This window comes from Clavelina lepadiformis, chromosome 4 (assembly GCF_947623445.1).
Source record: "Clavelina lepadiformis chromosome 4, kaClaLepa1.1, whole genome shotgun sequence".
Classification (NCBI taxonomy): Eukaryota; Metazoa; Chordata; class Ascidiacea; order Aplousobranchia; family Clavelinidae; genus Clavelina; species Clavelina lepadiformis.
This window is the reverse complement of record NC_135243.1, coordinates 19112207-19134313: the sequence shown is the minus strand read 5'-3', so window position 1 is coordinate 19134313 and position 22107 is coordinate 19112207. Positions and strand designations below refer to the sequence as shown.

The window sequence follows — 22107 nt, the reverse complement described above, 5'->3', positions numbered from 1 at the left end:
AAGGTTTCTCAAAGTTTTATCTTCAATAAATGTAGTTATTGAGTTGTAAATGTTTATTTTGGCATTTCGTGTCGCTTTATCGAACATGCCGAAGATTAATTTGGATATCAATGATATTTATCCGGATATTTCTGATTCTAGTGCCGACAGTTCCCAGATATGCTTATATAGAAAAAAGATTTGCGCAAGAAATCAAGCTCAAATTTTTCACGAACTTTCGAAAAAATTTTGTTCTATTCGGTGTTTCATGAAATTTTGTGTTCATTGAGACATTTAGCCTATTGCCAAAATTACTATGGTCGACGCAAAATATTTATCTCTTGTATAGGGTGCAATAAACCTAAAGGTAGAGCACAACTGGCCTAGTAGCGTAAAGCTTGAACAGGCTGTAAGTTATAGCTTAAAGTGTAAACAGTGGTTAATAGCAAATGATCTGCTCTTTTTTGCAAGATTTACGGTATCTTTCTTTTATGACGTTGCAAAATATTCATGTTAGAACACTGGATTTGAATATTACTCCCCTCACCGCCTTTGGGTTTGGTGGCCGTGTTTACCATTCATCGTTATAATCCTACAACACATAGTAAACATGTTGCAAATTGTAATGTCTCGAGTCTTCGCCGCGTTTTTCTCTTTTGTCAATTGTTTGTAATCATGTTTTCCATTATGCTGTAACAAGGTTATCACCATTTTCATCGCCCCACACTCAATTGCAAAAAATATATGATATGATAAAAAAAATGGCACAGAATGACACAGAAAATAACATTTTGTGTTTGTTATCACATTGAAACTACTGAAAATAAAATTAAATACGAATGCAAAGTTAAAATATAAAATGTTTTCCAACGCAAATGACTTAGCAGTTTTAACATATAATTGCGACTGCACTTTTTTCATGATAGAGCCTGCTGATAAAATGCTACATTCGCCTAAACCAGGGATGTCCAACCTTTTATTATAGTGGGCCGCATTGTCACTTGAAATAATTCATTGGGCCGCAGAACCTATTAAATTTCAAGAAAAATGGGTACATAAAGAGCTGACTGGTACATTTTAATTAGGCTAAGATTCAAAGCTCAAAATACTACTTGGAGTGAAAATGACTAGTGGGCCGCACAAAAATCTCAGGTGGGCCGCACTGTGGCCCGCGGGCCGCAGGTTGGACATCCCTGGCCTAAACCATTGGTAGAAGCATAATGTTACAAACATGGCTTGTTGTTATGAAAACGAGCAAACAAGTTGGTTTTTTAAATTAAAATGAGAATTTTAACTCCAAAATATGCTCGAAATAATTTGCTACAACGTGAGGTGTCGAATATCAGAGAACCGGGTCTTGTCAAGAAACACCGAACTCACAAAATCAGGCCAAAATGAAACGCATCGTGACAAATCGGCGAGTCACGTAGCAGTCAACATGCTATACATGATATATAGTGTACAATGTTAAACAAAAACATTTTACCAATTTTTTAACGCAGCCTACAAAATGTCCGAGAAAATAATACTGTTAAACATAAAACGATGCATCAAAAAGTAAGACGAGTGATTATGGTTTAAGTGGAGGACAGGGATCCCCGCAAAATACTTTTTAAATGGTTTACGCAAGAAATCGTTTTTATATCAGTAATAATACAACTGTATTGTGCTCTATGTATCAAACTTGTGTCCGGGGGTGTTAAGGGGGCACTTTTTGAAAACTTGGTCTGAAATTCCCGCCTTTTCCAACCCCGCCCTAAATGCCCGGAGCGCAAAACTTTTGCCTTTTTACGCCTCAAAAAACGCTTTAAAAACGCAACGAAATAAAATGTAAGCTATTCTCAAATTTATACAAACAGCTGGTAATTTATGGCAGACAATTTTGAAACGCCACGTAGAACAATTGTGTAACGCCTTATAACCCACCTATTTTATGTTTTGCAAAGATCAGGTAGGTTTTTTGATAAACAAAGCTGGTATTGCGTAAGTGTCATTTAGGCCAGTGTGCTTGCGTACTATAGTAATGGCTGCTTTGTAGTCAAAGGCACAAAATATTTATGGTTAGTTATTGTGTACTTCAGAATGATTATTTAATTAATTATTATTCAACACAAAGCACAGAGTAATTTTGTTTGATAACGTTTTAATCAGTGTCGTAGTTTGAGGAGGCAAAAGTTTTAAAGACTGGTTATAATATTTCTACGTTTGTCCACAACTCCACATCGCCCGAAATGGAAAAATGTTCGATTTTTACGATTGAAAAACGGTTTACAACGCCCCAAAATGAAACGTATTCTCATAATTTACGCACAATAACTGCCAGTTTATAGTTTACATCTTTAAAATGCCATTCACAAAACAATTTTTGTTAACACTATGTGCCCGCCTATTATATGTTTTCCCATATAGGTGAAAGCCGAAAAATTGTCGCATGCAACAAGAATTGAGATGAACGAAAAGAAATCAAGACGTTAAAAAGCCTAAGTCCTCAAAAATTGGGTTCGTGAAGGCGGTCATGGTCCAATAGGTCCCATATGCAGTGGCGTAGGAGCATATGCTGCCGCCCCTGGCTTTCGATGAAAATGCCGCCCTATATGTAGACTGCAGCAAATTTTGAAGTATAGTTTCATGTTCACGCAATCTTTTCAATAAAAATAATTACAGATAATGTGCCGCGTCTCAGAAGTTCTATATTGCTTGAGAAAGAAGCCTCACTGTCTCAGCGTTAAGGCCTAAATTAAAAGACAAAAAATGGAGAACAAATGTATTAGGCAAATAAAAGATCAATAGCCGCCTCAAAATTGAACTTTTCGAGCTTTCGCCGAAGCAAAATCAGCGATAATATCTTCAAAATCAAGTTTTTGAACGTATAATGTCTTTCTATAGAAAGAATCGATAGCCGATCATCATTCATGGTAGAACGTAAATAGGACTTTATCATTTTGAGCTTTGAGAAACTCCACTCACAACTCGCAATTGAAACACCAATGGTAAGATAAAGTTTCAGACACAAGCATAAAAATGGTAGGCCTACGTACGTGTCGAATCAAGTAAGTGTGATTTAGCTAACCACTGTAAAACATCAAACGCTGTTGCATTACGATCAAACGTGGTTTCACTGCTTCGCACCAGCCTCTTAAATCTGTCAATTTCCACAGCTAGCTCCAAAAAGTCCATTTCGTCGTCATAAGTGCTTCTAAAAGCGTTGGTGAATCCATTGTGACTTTCGCTTTGCAGCAGTGCGTGAGGATTCAAAAATCCAAACATATCATTCAAGTGGTGTATGCAGGTAAACCTAGTTTCAGCTTCAAGTTTAAATCTGTCCAATGCTTGAAACATGCATCGTCTTACTTCTCCAACAACACTAAGGCCAGCATCTTCTGCGTGTTCGCCAGGCATTCTCTTTTTTCTGCGAACTCTCCGATCTTCAACTGGAATCTCTAGCTCTGTGCATTTTTTGATCGCTGCATCCACAGAACCTTTAACCATATTATCTCGTTCTTCCACTAAAAAGTTGACAAACGCTTTCATCTTGTTAGAGCATTGCGCTAACAGCAATCCTTTTTGCTGCAAGTAAGTTTGAGTATGATGAGATTCTCGCAGGATTACTTTCCAAAAACATAAGAAGAAAAAGAAAGAAAAATTCTGAATCGCTTCTAGAATACTATTAGCGTCGCCTCGTGTATTAAGATTTTCGTTTGGATTACATAGTTCCTCTAGACTCTAGAAAGTCTAGAGCATCCATAAACTCATCAAAATCTGCGTGAAGGGCCTTTACAGCAGCGTGATGTGCGCTCCATCGCGTATCAATCACTCGCTTCAGCGCGATTGGCGCATGTTTTAGAAGGACATCCCATCTATGAGTAGAGGCAGCAAAAAAACATACTTTGTAAAACAGCGAAAATCTGTCGCTTAAATGCGACGATCCGACGGCATGAACAAGAGTGAACATGCATGAACATGCAAGATTCAGTGTGTGATTTCCACACGGTACGAGTAGTGCTTTTGGATTTATGTTTTTGATTTTTTGCTGAACTCCAATATGAATTCCCGACATAGTAGATGCGTTGTCGTAGTCTTTTCCCCTACACATCATCACATCTAAGTTGTTTAGTTCAAGTTCATCTAGAATAGATTGAGAAATTTCAGCTGCCGTTTTTCCGCTCAACGGAAAGAAATTCAAAAACAATTCCTTCAGTTGGGTAATGCTGTTTTTGATTGTTACATATCTGACTATAAGAGTCATTTGATCAGTATATGATACGTCCGGAGTACTGTCGCACATAATCGCAAAATATTTAGCTTCGCGCACCTCTTCAAGAACGATGTTTTTGACTTTTTTACTGAGAAGCAAAATAAGCTCATTTTGAATAGTGGGAGAAAGATAAGTAGTTATCATCTTCGTAGAAATACGAATATCAGAAAGATATTTGATGATTACGGGACTATATTTTTCCAGAAGCTTCACGGTCTCTAAAAAATTCCCTTTGTTGTTGGATTCAAAAGCTTCACGATGTCCTCGAAAAGGAAGGTTTTGCTTACTTAGAAATAATATGACATCAACAACGCTTTCTCAAAATTGCTTTCCACTTTTTTCGCTCTTCATCCATACAAATGGTGATCTATAGCTTCAGGCCAAAAGGCCACATCATTGGGCAAATTGTTGACTACTGCAACTGCTTCGTCGTTATTTTCACCTTCGTCTCCATCTATAACTGGCAATTCATATATAATTGATTTCATTGGTATTACTTTTGATAGACCCTGTTTCTTGCGTTTCTGCTGATAAGCTGATATTTTAAGTATCTCTCTGGAGCTCAGCGTTATTGTCTGGGTTTTCATTTGAATCGTTCTCTGGTAATGTTAAAGAAACATTTGAACCAGAAGAGGTTACAAATTTTAGCATAGCTCCCTTGTGCTTTTTTAATTCTGCTTCTCTTGCTCTCTCTTCTTTTCAAAAAAAGCACCACTCTCTTTGACATGTTTCATTTTCGAGTCTAAATTAACACTTGTATAAATTTAACCACAACCTGTCATTTAAACGTTTACAATCAATAACAACATAAAAGTTTACAATTAAACGTTTAAATGCCCAGGACTGGTTCACCTTCCACAGTTTTATTGGTCAGCGGGACCAAATTGTAACAAAATAGCTTGTTTACCGCTCCATTTTTTTAAAATTCTCGTGCTGTGTGCACTGTGCCGCCTCATTTTGCCGCCCCCTTGCAGCCTGCCGCCCCTGGCGCAGAGCCAGAACCGCCAGGTGGCTGCTACGCCACTGCCCATATGTACTAGTGGTTTTAATTATTAAGTATTATTCCGCAATAAAACCTCTATTGATTTCACAGACATTTTGGTTAGGTTAGGCTGAACAAATCAATCAAATGGAACAAATAACGAAAATGTGATACAAGTTTTACAAACGTGGTAATTACGAATGACGCATCCCGTCAGTGGTGATATATATGACTCCGACATCAACACAGCAACAACCTCAAAGTTTTCAAGTGTAAATAAGCGTATAAGTTCGCGTAAGAAAACACAGCTGAAAACCGAAAACACTGCGCTTATGACGATTATACTTACGGGGCTTATAGATATGGAAAAATGAGTTTCTTAATGTTTTTGATATAAGTTATGCTAAAATAGGTATATGGTTGAGATGCATTTTACTTATCAAGCCGTTGCAATAAGTGCCACAAAAGTCGACATAAACATTTTATTAATTTAAAAACTAACTTGTTTCAAACGAGACTTGTATATCAAAGCAAGTATAATTTAAAACATTTGATTAAAACATATGCTGCAATGTTGTATATACGATATAATTTTGGAGAAAAATAAAATAAATAAATATTCTGGGTAAATTATCGGCGTGCAATGGACAAAGGCAACAACAGGAAACAAATGATAAAAGGTAGTTTGTATTGAATCTGTATATTCACAACGAGTTTGTTTACAATATCTTAAAAATCTTACGCCCAACAAAGCTACAGAATCATTGTTATCATTCTTTCTTGTTATTTTTTTGTTAATGTGAACTGTCGTTTATTTTTTCGATTTCATTCTTTTTAATAACGTGATCATTGTTTGTTTATATTATATGATGATTGTTTCACCGTATTTTAGTTTTACTTGATTATCACTGTTTCTCTCACGTTTTGCAATTTATGTTTTCTTATCAGTTTACACATTAATGCGAGCGATGCGACTGCGTCAGAACCCGCGCTGCTTCGCATCAAAATAAAAATAATAATTTGATTTTGCGCAAATCACAGTTAATTTGTTCTCGAAATAAAACGTTTTGGTGAATATATAGGATCACCAAACAAAGCTTTGATGGGAGCTGATTTGCAAAGTGCTAATATCTGCTTTATGTTGTTAATTATAATTATTATTACATTATATAAGTTGTTTAATATCGGAAACGGGGCCCCGCGGTCAGGCATCTGTTTTTGTATTGGGCCGGCCCTGTACGTACTCATGGCGTAATTAGCGCTTATGTTATTGTGATATGTTTGATAAAAGTAAAACTTATACTTTAGTTCAGCAAACAAAAGAAATTTTATTCAAATCACAAAATAATTCCATCTAAAAAATATTGTTAGAAATTCACCAAGAAAAGGATCTCCGTCTTTTATTGGCTTTCAACATCCACATCCATCGCTTCAACATTACAACACAACATCCACACGCTTCATGAACGTTTTTCATTTTTCAAAGCATTATTATTATCACACAGTAGCCCAAGGGCAAGTCAAGTTATGTGTTGCCCTTGACGAAACTGGTACTTCCTCTTTGACATATATAGACTCGTACGGTCATGATGACATAGCTAAATATTTCGATGGAAATGTAGTCTTTTCTTTAAAAATTGGAGACAAAAATGACTCCCTAAACTACGAGTATATACTGTACTTCACTAAAGCTAGCTTTTGTGTTTTCTATTTAAATTATTATACACTTAATAATACCACGGCTTGTTTGCAAAAAAAAGATGCAATTTTAGTAAACCAATAATAATGAAAAGGCGCTATACAATTATATCTATTGAACAAGATCGTAAGTGAACATTTTCAGATGAGAAGTACGTGTTTGATTTGTTCTCACAAACGATTTTTACTATAATAACACGGTTACTCCAATGAGATTAAAATCTATAGTCAAAGTAATTTTACTTAAAGAAAAGAAAAAATCGCCATACCACCAAACTCTAGGCCAGGGGATGGTTTAACACAATGACTTTGCAAATAATTTTCCTCATAGTTACAGCGTAAAAATCGAAGATATGTTTGCTGAATCATGGCACGTCGCATGTTCTATATAAAGGAATGGTTCGATAGCAATGATAGAAATCAAGTAAAGTTTGCAGAAGTGAAAACATCGAAACCACGAATATGATGAAGAAATTCTTGCTGCTTCTTGGCTATTGCTTCGTCATAGCTAAATGCCAATCTATTTCCGAACTGGAATCTCAATCTCAAATTTATGTCAGGCAGTCTGGTGTCATCAACTACGTAGATACAGGTATAAGTTAAGATTTTGATTGAACGCTTTTTGAACAGTTTTCCATTAACGGTTTTTACTTTTTTTTTCAGTTGAAAATTCAGATCGCGTTGTTCTCTTTCTCCATGGAAATCCTACGTCATCATACTTATGGAGAAACGTCATACCTCACGTCAGTCCCATCGCGCGTTGTCTCGCCCCCGATCTTATTGGTATGGGGAAGTCATCGAAGATCGAAGGATCTCTTTACACTTTTCAAGTTCAATATAAATTTCTTTCCAGGTGGATTGACTCAATGAACTTGCCTAAAAAGGTAACCAATACGATCATAACCCAGCAAATTTCATAAATAGACTCCTTTTGTGTAAGATTGTCTCATATATTTGTCAATTTCAAACGTTTTCAAACTAAAATTTACGTGGTATAATCTTCAGATAAACCTCGTTGTCCATGACTGGGGTTCTGGACTTGGATTTCATTGGGCCAATTTGAATCGAGATCGCGTTGCGTCTATTACTTACATGGAGGGTATCGTTGGACCATTTGAAAGTTGGGAGGCCGGTCCACCCGGAATACAGCCGTTGCGCTTTTATAGATCATATGATGGTAAGATATTGGCTTGGTGTATAACGCCCTCACTAAGAAAGCTCAATAATTGTTTGAAATGGTAAAAATGTTTCAAAAGATTAATTTGACTATAATTAAACGTTTAGGGGAAGAAAGTGTCTTACAAAACAATTCATTTGTCAACATCTGGCTTTCGGAGGGAATCATTCGGCAACTTACTGATGAAGAATGGGAAGTATATCGTGAACCCTACCTCGAACCTGGTGAATCAAGGAGACCAACACTGACCTGGCCAAGAGAAATACCAATTGCTAGTGACGGTATATCTTTTTATCTAAAAATGTTTCATAATTTTAAACAACTAGTTTTCTCTCGGTGCTGTCATAACTTAAGTTCATATTTTATTAGGCCCGGCAGATGTTGTAAAATTTGCAACCGACTGGAATGGATTTCTCTCACGATCCTACAACATTCCTAAGCTCTTCATTGATGCAGTGCCGGGAGGCCTATCTCCATATATGAGAGAAATTGTTAAAGATTGGCCTAACCAGTCGACCGTCAGAGTACGAGGTATCCACTTTATTCAGGAAGATTCTCCTGATCATGTTGGCATTGCCATTAGACACTTCCTTAGAAATAAAGTTTTAGATCCCGAGTAATAAAAATTTATACAAATCCTAGTTATTTTGCCCTGTGGTGTCTACTGCCATTTAAAATTTTAAATGGTTTACTATTAACAGGGTAATTTTCTAAAACTGAATCTTAATGATAGAAGCATATTGCCATTGGTTATAGATAAAGTTAACATTACGTGCTTTTTTCTAAGATTTGTGTTTATTTTCAAGTACAATGTCTTTGAAAATACTAATGTGGTTATTTCGAAGGAACGTCCTTATTTTCACTTGCGCTCACTTATTTTTGTCTTTTTTTTACGGCAAAAGCTCTTACTTTGTGTATTTCGCACTTTTTTGTATACCATTTTGTACCAAAGAGATACCAAAATTAAGAACATGCAATTATAGTGTCTAGTACTTTTTTTTAGAAACATTGATTGCCTTCTCCTGTTGTGCACTGTTTAATGTAGTATCCTTCTTTTGTTTCCTATAGTCGTCCTTATTTTTGAGAACAGACCGATGGCAACCCTGGTTATAGATATTTACTGCTAACTTGTTTATGTGTATATGAATATATAAATTTTGATTTTATGTTAATAAACATGCAGTACTAAAATATTTTAAACTTTTGCTTCCTTTGTTGTTTTTTGATGCTTACTGAAATTATAGTGGATCCTTGGCCAAAAAAGGTCTTATAATAATTAATGAAATACTCGACACAGTGTTGTTCTTATCAGAATTTGATAAGTGCAAGACTATTGTATGTTTTTTTCTAGATCATTGCCTAAAAAATCGCAATGAAGCTCAAAACATATTCACTTCCAATGAAAAATTGTGTCAAACTCCTGGCCAGCGGGCCAAATGTTTCCTGTCACGTCACTTCATGTGACTCGGCAAATTTTAACTGTTGTAGTGTTTATAAGCTCTGCTTCAGCGGTCTGGCAGCAGGATAAGATTATTACGTATTATTATCCGATGTTTTATTTGCAATATTCCTATGGCGTCGCGTATTAAGATTTTGCGAGTTTTTGTGCTGCGGGGGTAAATTTTCTTTAGTGTTTACAAAATCACGATTCTTACAGTTCATTGATTGCAAACGGTTAGATCGCGAGCATCCAACACGTGAACATTAGTTCGCGTTAATAAAAAACTTGCAAACCTCTGCCTTGGAACTTGATGTGCGCAAAACTGGAAATACGCAGTAAGTGGCTGAGATCCATGCCATAGATCTGTGATGATAAAGGGATATTGTAATATAAAAATCGAATGCAATATAATATTCTTATTTGCAGACGTCTGCTTTACGAAACGTGACATTAAGAATAGTTAACATTTCATGCGTACCGATAACTTCCTGTTTTTCGTTTTAAGTCGTGACATAAATATCACGCCTGCCTAGTTTGCGTGAGTTATGCACAGTTGTTCAATGCATTAAGTCTAGTAAGATCATTGCTGCAACATTGACGTCTTTATGCTGCTGCTGTGCCAATGTTTTGTCAAAATGTAATCGTTCAAAGAAGCTTCAATATAATCAATATATACAGTTGTCGTTCCTGTGTAACCATTGTTGAATTAAATTTGAAGAAGTTCAGTGTTAAAATAGACAACTTTACTGTCATCTTCACAAGACAATAAGCCGTCATGGTGAACAATTAAATCTGTAAATGAGAAAAGCAGACAACGACCTCATGAGACTCATATATCATCATTCATCACCCGCAATAAACATTTCGACAAGTACTTATTGTAGTGAAGTGGGTCAACCTCTCAAGTTCATATGCCATATACCCACTTTCCGTTATAAGTCCGGAGCCCCGAGTTAGGACGCTTCAAGAAAGCGCTTGTTTTATTTTAATTGCTTTTAATATTTGTTTTTGCTCAATATTTATTCCTAAATTTGATAATAACTTTTATTTACCTGAGTTAACCATCTCAAAGCGTGTACTATTTCACTATACCGATAACAGTATAACTTATAATGATACTACAGTAAATCAACATTTGTATAGTCAGTCTTTTGCTGCGCTTTCCATCGGTAAATTAAGCTAATCTGCTCGAAAGTTTATCTAATCTTTTTGTCTTTCTTCGAAAGTTTAATCTTTTTGTCTCTGTCTCTGTCTCTTCGAGTTGCAGGGTTTGAACATACACTAAAACAGACCTACAAAACCAAGCTATTATCATACACTCGAAAGCGACAGACAATTATATAAACACCAAAATAATGCGTTAATTTGATGTCAATCCAGGAATATAAATGCATCCTACCATAAAGAGAGTAATATAATGATCTAGAAATTTCTAGAAAAAAGTCAGTGTTTTCCGAAATAAATATTTGCGTTAAAACATAAGCGGTTGTCGAAGAAATGATAAAACACAAGAAAATTCCTATCAATAAAAGTATTCCGACTCTTCGGTTCGCAAAACTTTACGTTTTTTGTTTTAAACGTTATTGTTTAAACACACAAGAGAAATCAGACACGTCTTATTAAGCATCATTAATATGGATTCAAATACATAAACAAATATCACACATAAATCTAAATAAATACCTTATCATTTCTGTCTAAATATTTTACTGGCCTTATAGTTATAGTAATAATTTGAAGGCGATACAGGTTACAACGCTATATGTACTGTACGTTAAACAAATGTTTCAATTTTAACTGGTTGCTTGCGTCGAGAAACGCATTCGCTTCATTTCTTTTTCTCTGAATCTTGCGTCGCTTTCACGCCAGGTTCAAAATAAAAATAGTTTGCCAGTTTTTGTACTAAACCAGTTGGAATTTTCACCCACACCCAGCTCTGTAAAAACGGTTGATACAAGAATCACAAACGGTACTGTATCACATTTTTAATGTGTAGCTAGATAAAGATATAAGGTACCTGTGCCTAATAAGGCCCGGTCCCTAATAAGGCCCATTGCTCATATTTCGCAAACCCGTGCAAATAAAAGAAAAATTTTATCCCTATATAAAAACTAATATAAATTCATGATGGTTTACCAGATTTCATCCTTGTCACGTGATCAACCGATTCGCTAGAGCACAACAAAAATTTGATATTTGCAGTTAAGGTGGTTTTGTTAATTTAGAAAAAAACTAAGTGAGAATTTGGCTGGTTAAATGAACTGTTGTCAGCCGGCTGAAGTTTTCATGTAACAACCAACTTAGTATTGAAAAGGATAATGCACTTTTTTTTGCAAAAATTTTTCTGATAATAAAAATGTGACATTTTTTTCGTGGATGCCACATGCGCCTAATAAGGCCCATGCAATATGCTTGATGGTTGAAGATGGTTAATCCCCCAAAAAAAGAAAAAAGGTCTTTGCTACAAAATATGCCAGAAAAAGCACCAAAAATTTCTCAAATAATTTTGAACTGCCCAAAAATTGCCTATTTAATGACGTTTAGGGGTGCCGGTGACCCCCCCCCCTTCTGCACCTATGCTGATGGGTCACATTCCTTTAAGTTTTCAACCCACGTTTGTTGGTCGTTTTCTTACACAAATTGGTGGTTGCTGTCTTGTTTTATTTGCTTAATACGATTTTTCAGCCATGTTTTGAATCAAAATATTCACAAAATTGGTGGGCCTTATTAGGAGCCTATGCTCCTAATAAGGCCCATTTTTTGGAATTTTTAATTTGTTTACAAAAATTTTTCGGGGGGTTGTCCGGTATTGTGGTTTTGATATGTTGTAGTCATATACCCTTACTAATAGAATACGATTTTTCAGTCTATTCTCATTTGTGGTTCTTGAGTTATTGTCAAAAAAGTGTTAGGTGGGCCTTAATTAATAATTGGTACAGGTACCTTAGAACTTAAAGCAAATGTCAGACAATTTACCTCAACTGCGTGTTGCCAGTGACCATGAGTCCGTCTTGTCTTGTCCACTGTTGCCAACCATGATGTGCAATACTCTTTAGGGCTGGTCATTTTTTCTATATCGCCAACATGTTGTGCCGCTTTAGTCCCAACTGCACCAGGTAGGCAACTCTGTGAGAAATGACATCAATTTTAGTCCCGAACTAACCTCGTCAGACTATAAAAGCACTATAGGATTGATATTTTCCCGGTAACACCCGCTGACTTAGAGAACAAAACCTCAACATGTATGTACAGATAAATGTATCAAAGTTGACAATATTATGCTGTTTTACGAAAATCGACTCACGATATTGCAAATATGTACACGTAACACAAAAATTTAATCACACAGCAAAAACTAGAACTACGACGCTTACGCGAAACACACATGTGTTGTGTCAAGCAACCCAAAGCATTGCTTTAATAAAAGTGATGTAAACAATCAGCAAACATTTCTGCCACCTGTTGACCAAGATTTTGCTGAATAATATATATAGGCTACTTGTCTTGGTTGACATTATAAAGCAAAATACTTTGAATAAATGATTACAATAGGACCTTCATATCGGTTTCAGCCTTCAGCTTTACTAAATTGCGCGAACGGCATGTAGAGAAAACGTGTAGTACGCCTATGGGAAACGTTTTCAATATTTGACCGACACCTGTCTGTATCATAAGCTAAACTAACACCTTAACAAGCAAACAATTATCATATATACTTTAAGCTAAGAATTTTGATGAAATGAGATATACTTGAATGGTAATGCCTTCGCTTTCATATTCATAACTTAGTGCTCGAGAAAATAAGTCGACAAATGATTTTGTTGCATTCATTATTGCATATTTTCCGATTGGATGAAGAATTGTAAATGCAGACAAATTCAAAATAAGTCCTCGTTTCCGTTTCACCATTCCAGGGAGCACAATTTGTGTCATCTGTGAAAAAATAATCAAGTTTCATTTACTGTGTATATCTATCGATATCAACTTGACATTGAAAAATTCGTTATTTTAAGTTTTTAACAATGCCAAAATTTAATAAAACTCATCTTTTATGTAATGATTGGTGCGTTTGCGTTCTATGCACTACAAGTTGCTTACAAGTATAATGAATATAAATAGTATAACCAGTTATATTTTTTAGGATACAGCGCAAAGTATCCTATTGAATGACACTTTTATCACATTTCTCCTTTATCTAAAACTCTTATATTGTGTATAACTGTACATAATCCAAACTTTCTAATACCATTTTTAACAAAAATCGTTTTGGATTTTTCATTTTTATTCACTACATATTAATTCCCAAGGTAACCTAAAGTTTATGAATTAAATTAAAAATTTATGTTTATTGAATTAAACTAAAATTACGGGAATTATAGATGAACAGTAATTTTCGTATTGCTATATCCCCAATGTAAAGTAGGATTATTGCTGTATACATTACGGCAAAAGCACTACTGGCGATCCCTACTACAAAACAGACACACTACACAATCCATAAAGTTTTGGAAAGTTTCATTCCCGACACCTACTTCCACATTACCGTATTTTTCATGCCCAGGATGACCAGGGTACAGCTTATCGGCCTACCAAAGAGTGTCGGGGGCGTTTCCGCCTAACCATGTTCACTACAAACGTAGGGAGCGGCAAGCACTACAGTTTGGGAATGTGACTCGCAGTTGGGGCATGATGCTACATACTACGGGACCCAATTTCGTAACCGTTTGTCGGACCCCTTAGTTATGACCCATTAGAATAGGCGAAGATTGGCGTAATAGATATATATCTGCTGTACCCACCTTTAGCACTGGCATTATGTTCACTCGAACCAAGTTTCTAATAATCAGTGAAAGATTGGATTGTTCAAGAAAGCGACCAATTTCTTGGTCCGTTCCAACATTATTAATGAGCGTCCCAATATCGAGACCTTGCAAGAAATCAGCTATTTTGTCGTATATTTCCTCGTCGCCACTAAAGTCCATCGTCAGACACTTGGTTTGGACATTATGGTTGCTCTCTTTAAAAAAGATATGCAAGATGACTTCCGATATGCTTAGCATTAGCGTGCATTTCAATTTTAGTACATACTTAACTGCAAAAGTGTCAACAATTGGTAACAATAATAAAATAATGATTAACTGAGTAACAACTAAGTATAATTTACCAATTGCTTTTGCCACGTTTTTCAGCCGTTCCGTATTCCTGCTAATCAGTGCAATATTTTGACCACGTGAAGCAAGCTGTGTTTAACGACATTATTTACTCCTGCTTTACAAATTATTTGAAAATGCTTGATGACAATACATTTTCAATCATGTCGTGCTTTAACGTAACATGTTACCTGAAATGCGGTCTCTTTTCCAATGCCATCTGTAGCTCCCGTAATCACTGTGAAGATAAACGTATAACAATAACGCATGAATGCTTCCCATATAAACTATTTTATCAAGAAGATACGGCAAATCAATTCATTAGTATTTATAAACTCTGTCAATAAAGATCAAATAAAGCTATTGCTTACCTGACCATTTTCCATATTTATTAAAATCCGGGTAAGTTCTGAAAAAATATAAGTAAGCGCCTTGCGCCAGGTAGTATACAAGCTTAATGACCAAGTATGTTATAGTTGCAATGCCAATCCATTGAAAAACCATTTTTAAATCTGATTCTATCTCGCTTACAAAAGCATTAATCCATGAACAAGCCCTTCAAGCCTATTATGTGAAGTATTTAAGGATGCATAATCGCATATGGACCGTCATGCAGTGATGATATTATTGGCCGGTAGTGCTTATGTTTACCATAATGCTTCCTATATAAGGAGGAAGTCAAAACAGTGACAGCAGCGTAGTAAGTCGAGTCGGGCTTTTCGGGTCGTACTTAAGTTTGAACAAAATTTCACTTTCTTTACATTACATGAACTTGCACGCGCGCAGAGTCCTAAAAACCTCGCGTAGAGCGGAACGCGCAACTTAGAAAATGATGAGAGTTCATAAATGGCATCAAAAGATGACTTTGATTCATTCAGTAAAATTTCCAGTCAGGGCCCAGTTCGGGCTTCAAATAAATTATATCGGCTTCACGTCTTGTTTGGGCTTATATTTTCAGTTTTGGTTTAACAATGTAAGGCTGGTTTCCAACCCTGAATCAAAGTTCAAACGGACAAATTATTCTATCTTCAAAACCTACAAAAGCTTCACAAAACTGCCAAAACAGAAATTTACTTTACACGACCTTATATACCAAAAACATTAAGACTAATGATAAACATTTACCGACAAATTGCGATAAAAAATATAACTTTGTAGCGGTATAAACTTAGAGCTAGGCGCGACTGTTGAATTCTAATTTCTTTTATTAGTTATTAACAAGTAGTTCTCCAAATCCAGGCTCATTATTTTCACTCTCAAACGGGTTTATAGTTTTTGTGTTTTAATAAATTCCCAGCCAACTCAATGTTTCCAGTTTGCGCTGGTGTTATTCGACGGTCGTGTTTATGTTTAATATATTGCTTGCTGTATAGTTTATATGGAGGAAGTTAAAAAACTTTTCTATACCGTATGGTTATATTCTGATATAAGACTGTTGCTAAAAACTGCTTTTGTAAATGACGAATGTTCGAACTTAACTATGAATGAAGGAAATTCCTTACCTATAGTTGTACCATCCGTTAATAATTACTAGGGCAACCAAAATTCAATATGGTCAATTTTTTTTAAACCTGCTCAGAATGCTATCAAACAAGCACAAAACAAATTTCAGCTTTGTACGACGTGTAGTATAGAAGTTATTAGGTCAATATAAAGTCAAAATGTTACGTTAGGTCAAAATACGGTCAAATTGTTTCTTTTAGGTCAAAATCTATTAAACTTGTAATTTTGTAACCATTTTGTAATATTATTCTTCCGTTTTTCTCTTTTCTTGTACCGCAAACAATTCCAGTGCCCCAAATTATACTTAGAACCAAAGCCACAAAGAGAGGGAAGGCCTTTCAGCGCGTCTGGTGACGTCACGATGTGAAGGCATTGTATTTGAAACTGCAAGTTGTCAATCTTAATACGCAGAAACGAAAAAAAGTCAACACTAGAAAAGCGTTTTGTCAATTTTAAATGCAGCTTTAGATTAGAAAGTTGCGCAATTTTTTTAGGTCAAAATTTAAACTTTTTAGGTCAAAATAAGGTCAAAATTTAAACTTTTTAGGTCAAAAAACTGGTTGCCCTAATAATTGCAATTTAAACTTCAGACGTCTGCATCTGTTCACGACTGCTGAAATACGTCCACGTTACGTCTTACACACAACGCTAATCTTTACTTTGCTGTGGGTTTCTTTGGCTCACCTGCTTACTACTTACCTATGCATAAATTCATTTCAAACGTATTTCATAGGGTTTTATGTTATATATTCATTTGAGGAGTTTTTTAACTTCATCACTGTTTTGCATAATTGCACAGAAGTACACACAAGTCGGCTTTGCTGGTGAAGTGGCTATAGTTCGATTCCTGGGCTGAAAAATATACAAACCGTGTCCGAAACACCCAGCGACACTACCATTGTAATGGAACATTGACGCTATCCTTGACGCTACCCTTGAACAACGAATTAACGATGCATGCTCCTGTTCAGTGGCATAGATGAACAATTCCAAGTTCAGACAATACAATATAAAAAATGCTTCAAGTATCTCCGTTTACCCAAAATCGATCAAGCTTGAGTTTTAAAAATGTGGAAAACCGATGTGTAATGGCTCCGAGACACACAAATTTATATTAATTACAAAATTGGAAAGATTAATTATAAACTCAGCATTTAAAATTATGTTCTAATGTCGTTCTTAACGATGAAAGAATTTTTATGCCGAGTTAAAGCCTTTGTACAAAGTTACAGCTTCAAGTTCAGACGTCTATATCTGTTTATGACAGCCGAAATGCTGGTGATACGTCCTTCACACATCACTAATCTTACGTTCTAATGATACGTTAACTACGTTCTATAATACGTTAATAAAACTAATAATACGTTCAAAAATACCGCAAACGACCAGGAGTGTATATAACTTGTCAATAAAACCTTCCTTTCAACATTCGGTTTTGCTTTGAATTAGTTTGAAATTCCAAATAGAATGTTTGGCGTTGGACGTTTCACGGTTGCCCTGCTGAAAAATACCTTTTGTAACATTTCAGAAAAATCTCTTGCAAAAACGTCGACTCGATTCCTCCAAGCATGTGTTGATTTTAACAATGTTTCTTGCGCTGAAACCAGGAAAGTAATCCTGTAACAGACAATTAATTATCAGTCAAGCGAGCCGAAATCTAGGGCTTTGTTTACGAAACTTCTGCAAACTGTTGCTGCGTGATTTTACGAAATTCCTTCAAGAGAATGTATTTTAAAGCATGTCATTTAAGCGTTGGAGTTTTTGTTTTGCTGATCGACAAATTTTGTAACCCACTTTTATGAGCTACTAAGTGTATTTTAATTCTTCAGTGTGTTGTATTATCATCACTAAACCTGTTAAAAGGCACAAGCATACTGGATGTGTGCGTTTACAGACCTTTTAAACGTTTCAATTTGATATATTTGTTAGTATAATTCTAATAGAAACTAATGTATATTTTAAGACTAACGCTTATTGATCGTGAATATAAGTTTGCTTTTCATGCTTTTCCTTGAAAGCTTGGAGAGTAGCCAGAGGAAGATGATTTCAAGTTATGACGATCGCGAAGCGCATATTGCGCAACGGTGATGAACAAATGGCTATTTAGCGAATTATAATATTGTAACAATCTTAATACATGTTCAACTGTTTATACTTTCCTTATTGGCGCATTTCGTTACTTATCAAGCGTTTGTTGCCTTTAAGAGCGTCTGTAGGTATAGCGCGTACTTTATACCCATCTCACATGATCCGACTTAAAAAGGATCTTTGGGAAATTCCAGCAAAACACCACAATGCAAGCTTTTTAAAAAAAAAATTAAATTGAAAAGTTTTGAATGTAGTCGTACTGCCAGCCAGCGATGATTTTTGTAACTGAATCAATTGTGAAGATAACGCAAGGTGGCGCTCTAAATATGGTTCACACTTAACTTAAAATCACCAGAGTGCGGCGTTGATTTAAATTTCAAAAGAATCCGTCTGATCCCTCAATAGATTGTTGCCAATTACTGTAAACTAAAATCCTAAAAGCAGGAAAGCGAAGCACAATTTCAAACAAGCACAGAAAATGCCTAAACGTATGTTAATAAATTTATCATATAGTCTTATATAATACTAAATTCAAAAATAAAATTAAGATCTTCTAAAATCGTTCACATTGAAATGTAATTGAAAAAGCAAGAAAATAATTTACGAAAGTGGTACTTAAATTCCACAAATTTTTGCTTTAAACAATAAAAAATCGGACTTTTTCTCGAACTCACAAACGACAAATGGGACAAGTCAATGCGTTTTCAGCGCAACCAACACAACAAGCAATATATCCGCATGGAATCTATTGGATCTATTGGATCTATCAGATCTATTGGATGCAGATTCTTCCCTCATCGCAAGAATAGACTCAACGAGAATTTTAATCCTTGAAAATCTATTGCCAGTGGCTTCGTATTTCCTGTACAAAGATCGGTTTTCAAATTTATTAATAACTTTAATCTAATACACTTTTTAAAACAATAGGACAACTTTCTTGACAGAAACATAAATCAATTACAAAGCTTCACGTTTTGAAAGTATTTTTTATCATTCTTTCGTCGAATCCCATTAGATTTGCTTGCTCCACCAGTTCTGACGAAGACATCTCTTTATCAACTTTCCTCACTAGATTATCTTACCTCTTTCCTGGGATCGATGATTTCGGAGGCATCATTTCGATGTTCGTTTAGTAAACTAAACAAATAAATGAATAACAACAAATAATAAACCAAGATGACAATCAAGAACACGACTTAATGAGGTTTACATCGGTCCTGATTGAATATTCCTGAGTTGATTTGGATTTGTTGGATTCCGAATTGTCGGTCTTCTTAGATTGGGGAATCGAAAGACAATTCCATGAAGATAATCTGGACCTTTTTGCTGAAGAACGAACTCGCACCTGGGCAGAGGATGGAAGTTTGTTAAGCATAAAAATCATACAAAAGCCAAATCTGCCAAAGTCTTACATTGATACAGAAAATTCAACTTAAAATGGAAACCACTTGGCGTGCTGTTCCCATGGATCGTCATCTCTCTCCCAATTTTGTAATTCTCCGTTGCAATACCAACATTTTGCTCGATCTCTTACACTTGGAGAATATTTGATTTTGTAATTATAGAACATTCCAAATTTTATTTTTATGTCATGCATGAGACCTAAGCTTGAAAATATGAGCTATTACGTTATCAGATCCACTCACCCAAGTAATACGTTCCTACGTTTGCAATTTGTCTGGTAGGTGCGCGAATCCTATGAGCGCAGGCCACGTTGATGAGTGATCAAGGAAATTTTAAAGACGAGATTTCTCGCTCTTCATGTGGGGATTTACCGGATTCGTACATGGAAACAAGGCTTAGGTTAAAACTTTAGGTTGTGCAAACCACATTGTAAAATCGTAATCTGGTTAAAAAACTTTGTGACCCCGACGTGATTTAAACACGCAACCTTCTGATCTGGAGTCAGACGCGCTACCGTTGCGCCACGGAGTCATGTCGAACCCCAAGAAGATGCTGTTAAAAGTATAAAGCCCACAAACGTGTAAATGACGTCATGTATGGGCTAGGGATTAGTTTTGTTGAAACTACACATTTCCGGTTAGCAAAAAAAGAACCTTCCAATCAAAAGTTTTCATGCGAAATTTTTTTTTTAATATCAACGCCATTTGTTCTTCATGTTTGAAAATATTTTGTGCAAGTTTCACAATTTGCACAACTTTAAACAAGCGGTTACAATACTGAACCAACCCAAACGCTGTTAACACGAATTTGTGCAAATCACTGTCGAAACTCGACATGCAACCTGGTTGAAAAGATAATGTAACGACGACGTGATTTGAACACGCAACCTTATGATATGGAATCAGACGCGCTACCGTTGCGCCAGGTATTTTTGGGGATTTCTCGAAAATGCTCCTAAATTTAAAAAGCCACAAGAATAGAAACGGCTGCTTAACCTAATTATTGGCTATAATTCTATGAATACGCTTAATTCTGTCTTACTTTAACAACAAATATACAATTAGGTTACGATTAGCAACAAGGTATCTAATAAACGCAGTGTTTTCACCAAGATGAAACAGACACGCTGAAAATGGCGTTAATGGTATAATGATAAACGGTAATGAACATTGGCAGTAATACATCGACGGTAAATAGTGTTTCCATTAAAAATACATAACTTAATAAGATATGAATATAGTTTAAAAATTATCAGGTTTTTCTTGTTGATTGATCTAGGTTGATCAGCTTCAAAAGCTAACACGTAAATGTTATTTTCAATTGGTTTATTCCCAGTTTGATAAATGCTATGTTTCACCTTTCCTGGTTTCTTTTTAGACGTTTTGTTTCCTGTTTATTCAATAAAATCACATCATTATTTCAAATCTGTTTTGTTAGTATTGTGCAGTATATTGTTTATTTATCTCTGCTTACAATGTATATGCATTTACATACTAATAACGCTAGTTGTTAGTTAAACAAGAGTTGAACGAGTCTTATGCCACGACTAACCGCACAGCAAACCAATAAATTTACTTTCACTTAGCACAAAAAGTTTAATATTGTCAATGTTTGTATTGGATTCTATAAGTTATCTGCAATATCAAATTTGGCCCCTAAAGTCAATCCAAACTAAATTATGTTTTTTTAATGGTAACGCTGTTCAATGTCCATTACCACCATTTTCTAACGCACCGATGAAACCATAGGAAGTTTTGGGTTCGGAGCTATACCAAATCAAACTAGTATATTTCTTTGTAAATTTTATTTATAAGCATAAATGATATAATCGAATTTTTCTTCAATTGGGTGACAAAATGCAATGGGTTGACGTTTAACTTTGATAAATTTTTTCTCTGTTAAATTGCTGCACACATTTTTTTCTAATTATATAATATCTTCATCGTTTTGTCGATCTTCCGTGTTGTGCAGTCCGCCTTTTTCGGCACTCTATTCCCAAGTTTATCGTGCTTACCTCAGGGTTGCCGATTCCGGACTTTTAGCATGACGTTTTGCTCTAAAGATATCTTGATTGATTGAAACCTTGCTTTGTTTTAAAAGCTACACTTTTGGATTAATACTTCCTCATGATGGACAGTATTGGCACTGCATTTTCTTCTGAAATATGTAACGTTTTATGATTAGATCTAAAAACTTGCATTTTACTATAACTTGCTACAGTAGTTTATCTAATCTCGTAATTTTTAATCAAAAGATTTATTTTTGAAATTTGAAAGGTTTAATTTCATGTTTAAAGAAATTGGGCACGTCCAAAGACGTTATTTGCATTTTTATGGCAAATTTAGTTTTTTGACAAAAATAAATTTGGCAACCTTGCTTCACCTTGTAATGTAATTGCTAATGCTATTGCTAACTGTAAGAGCAGATTGA

At 35.3% G+C, this 22107-nt stretch overlaps 2 protein-coding genes and 1 non-coding gene across 3 annotated transcripts; 1 reads left to right on the top strand and 2 right to left on the bottom strand.

Annotated features, from left to right (window-relative positions):
• Positions 1–7199: 7199 nt before the first annotated feature.
• LOC143452013 (coelenterazine h 2-monooxygenase-like) lies at positions 7200–9284 on the top strand. Its single transcript, XM_076952821.1, has 5 exons — positions 7200–7506; positions 7578–7798; positions 7920–8091; positions 8199–8372; positions 8461–9284. The coding sequence occupies exons 1-5, from the start codon at positions 7377–7379 to the stop codon at positions 8709–8711; spliced, it is 948 nt and encodes a 315-aa protein (XP_076808936.1). The 5' UTR covers positions 7200–7376; the 3' UTR covers positions 8712–9284.
• A 1537-nt stretch (positions 9285–10821) lies between these two features.
• LOC143453337 (very-long-chain 3-oxoacyl-CoA reductase-like) lies at positions 10822–15749 on the bottom strand. Its single transcript, XM_076954630.1, has 7 exons — positions 15054–15749; positions 14874–14920; positions 14697–14772; positions 14332–14549; positions 13283–13465; positions 12509–12658; positions 10822–11468 (listed from the first exon to the last, which is right to left on the bottom strand). Exons 1-7 carry the CDS (start codon positions 15184–15186, stop codon positions 11361–11363), a joined length of 915 nt encoding a protein of 304 aa, XP_076810745.1. The 5' UTR covers positions 15187–15749; the 3' UTR covers positions 10822–11360.
• Positions 15750–20136: 4387 nt separating this feature from the next.
• On the bottom strand, positions 20137–20208 carry Trnaw-cca (transfer RNA tryptophan (anticodon CCA)). The gene has a single exon. It is a non-coding gene; the product is annotated as a tRNA-Trp (tRNA).
• Between the last annotated feature and the right edge of the window lie 1899 nt (positions 20209–22107).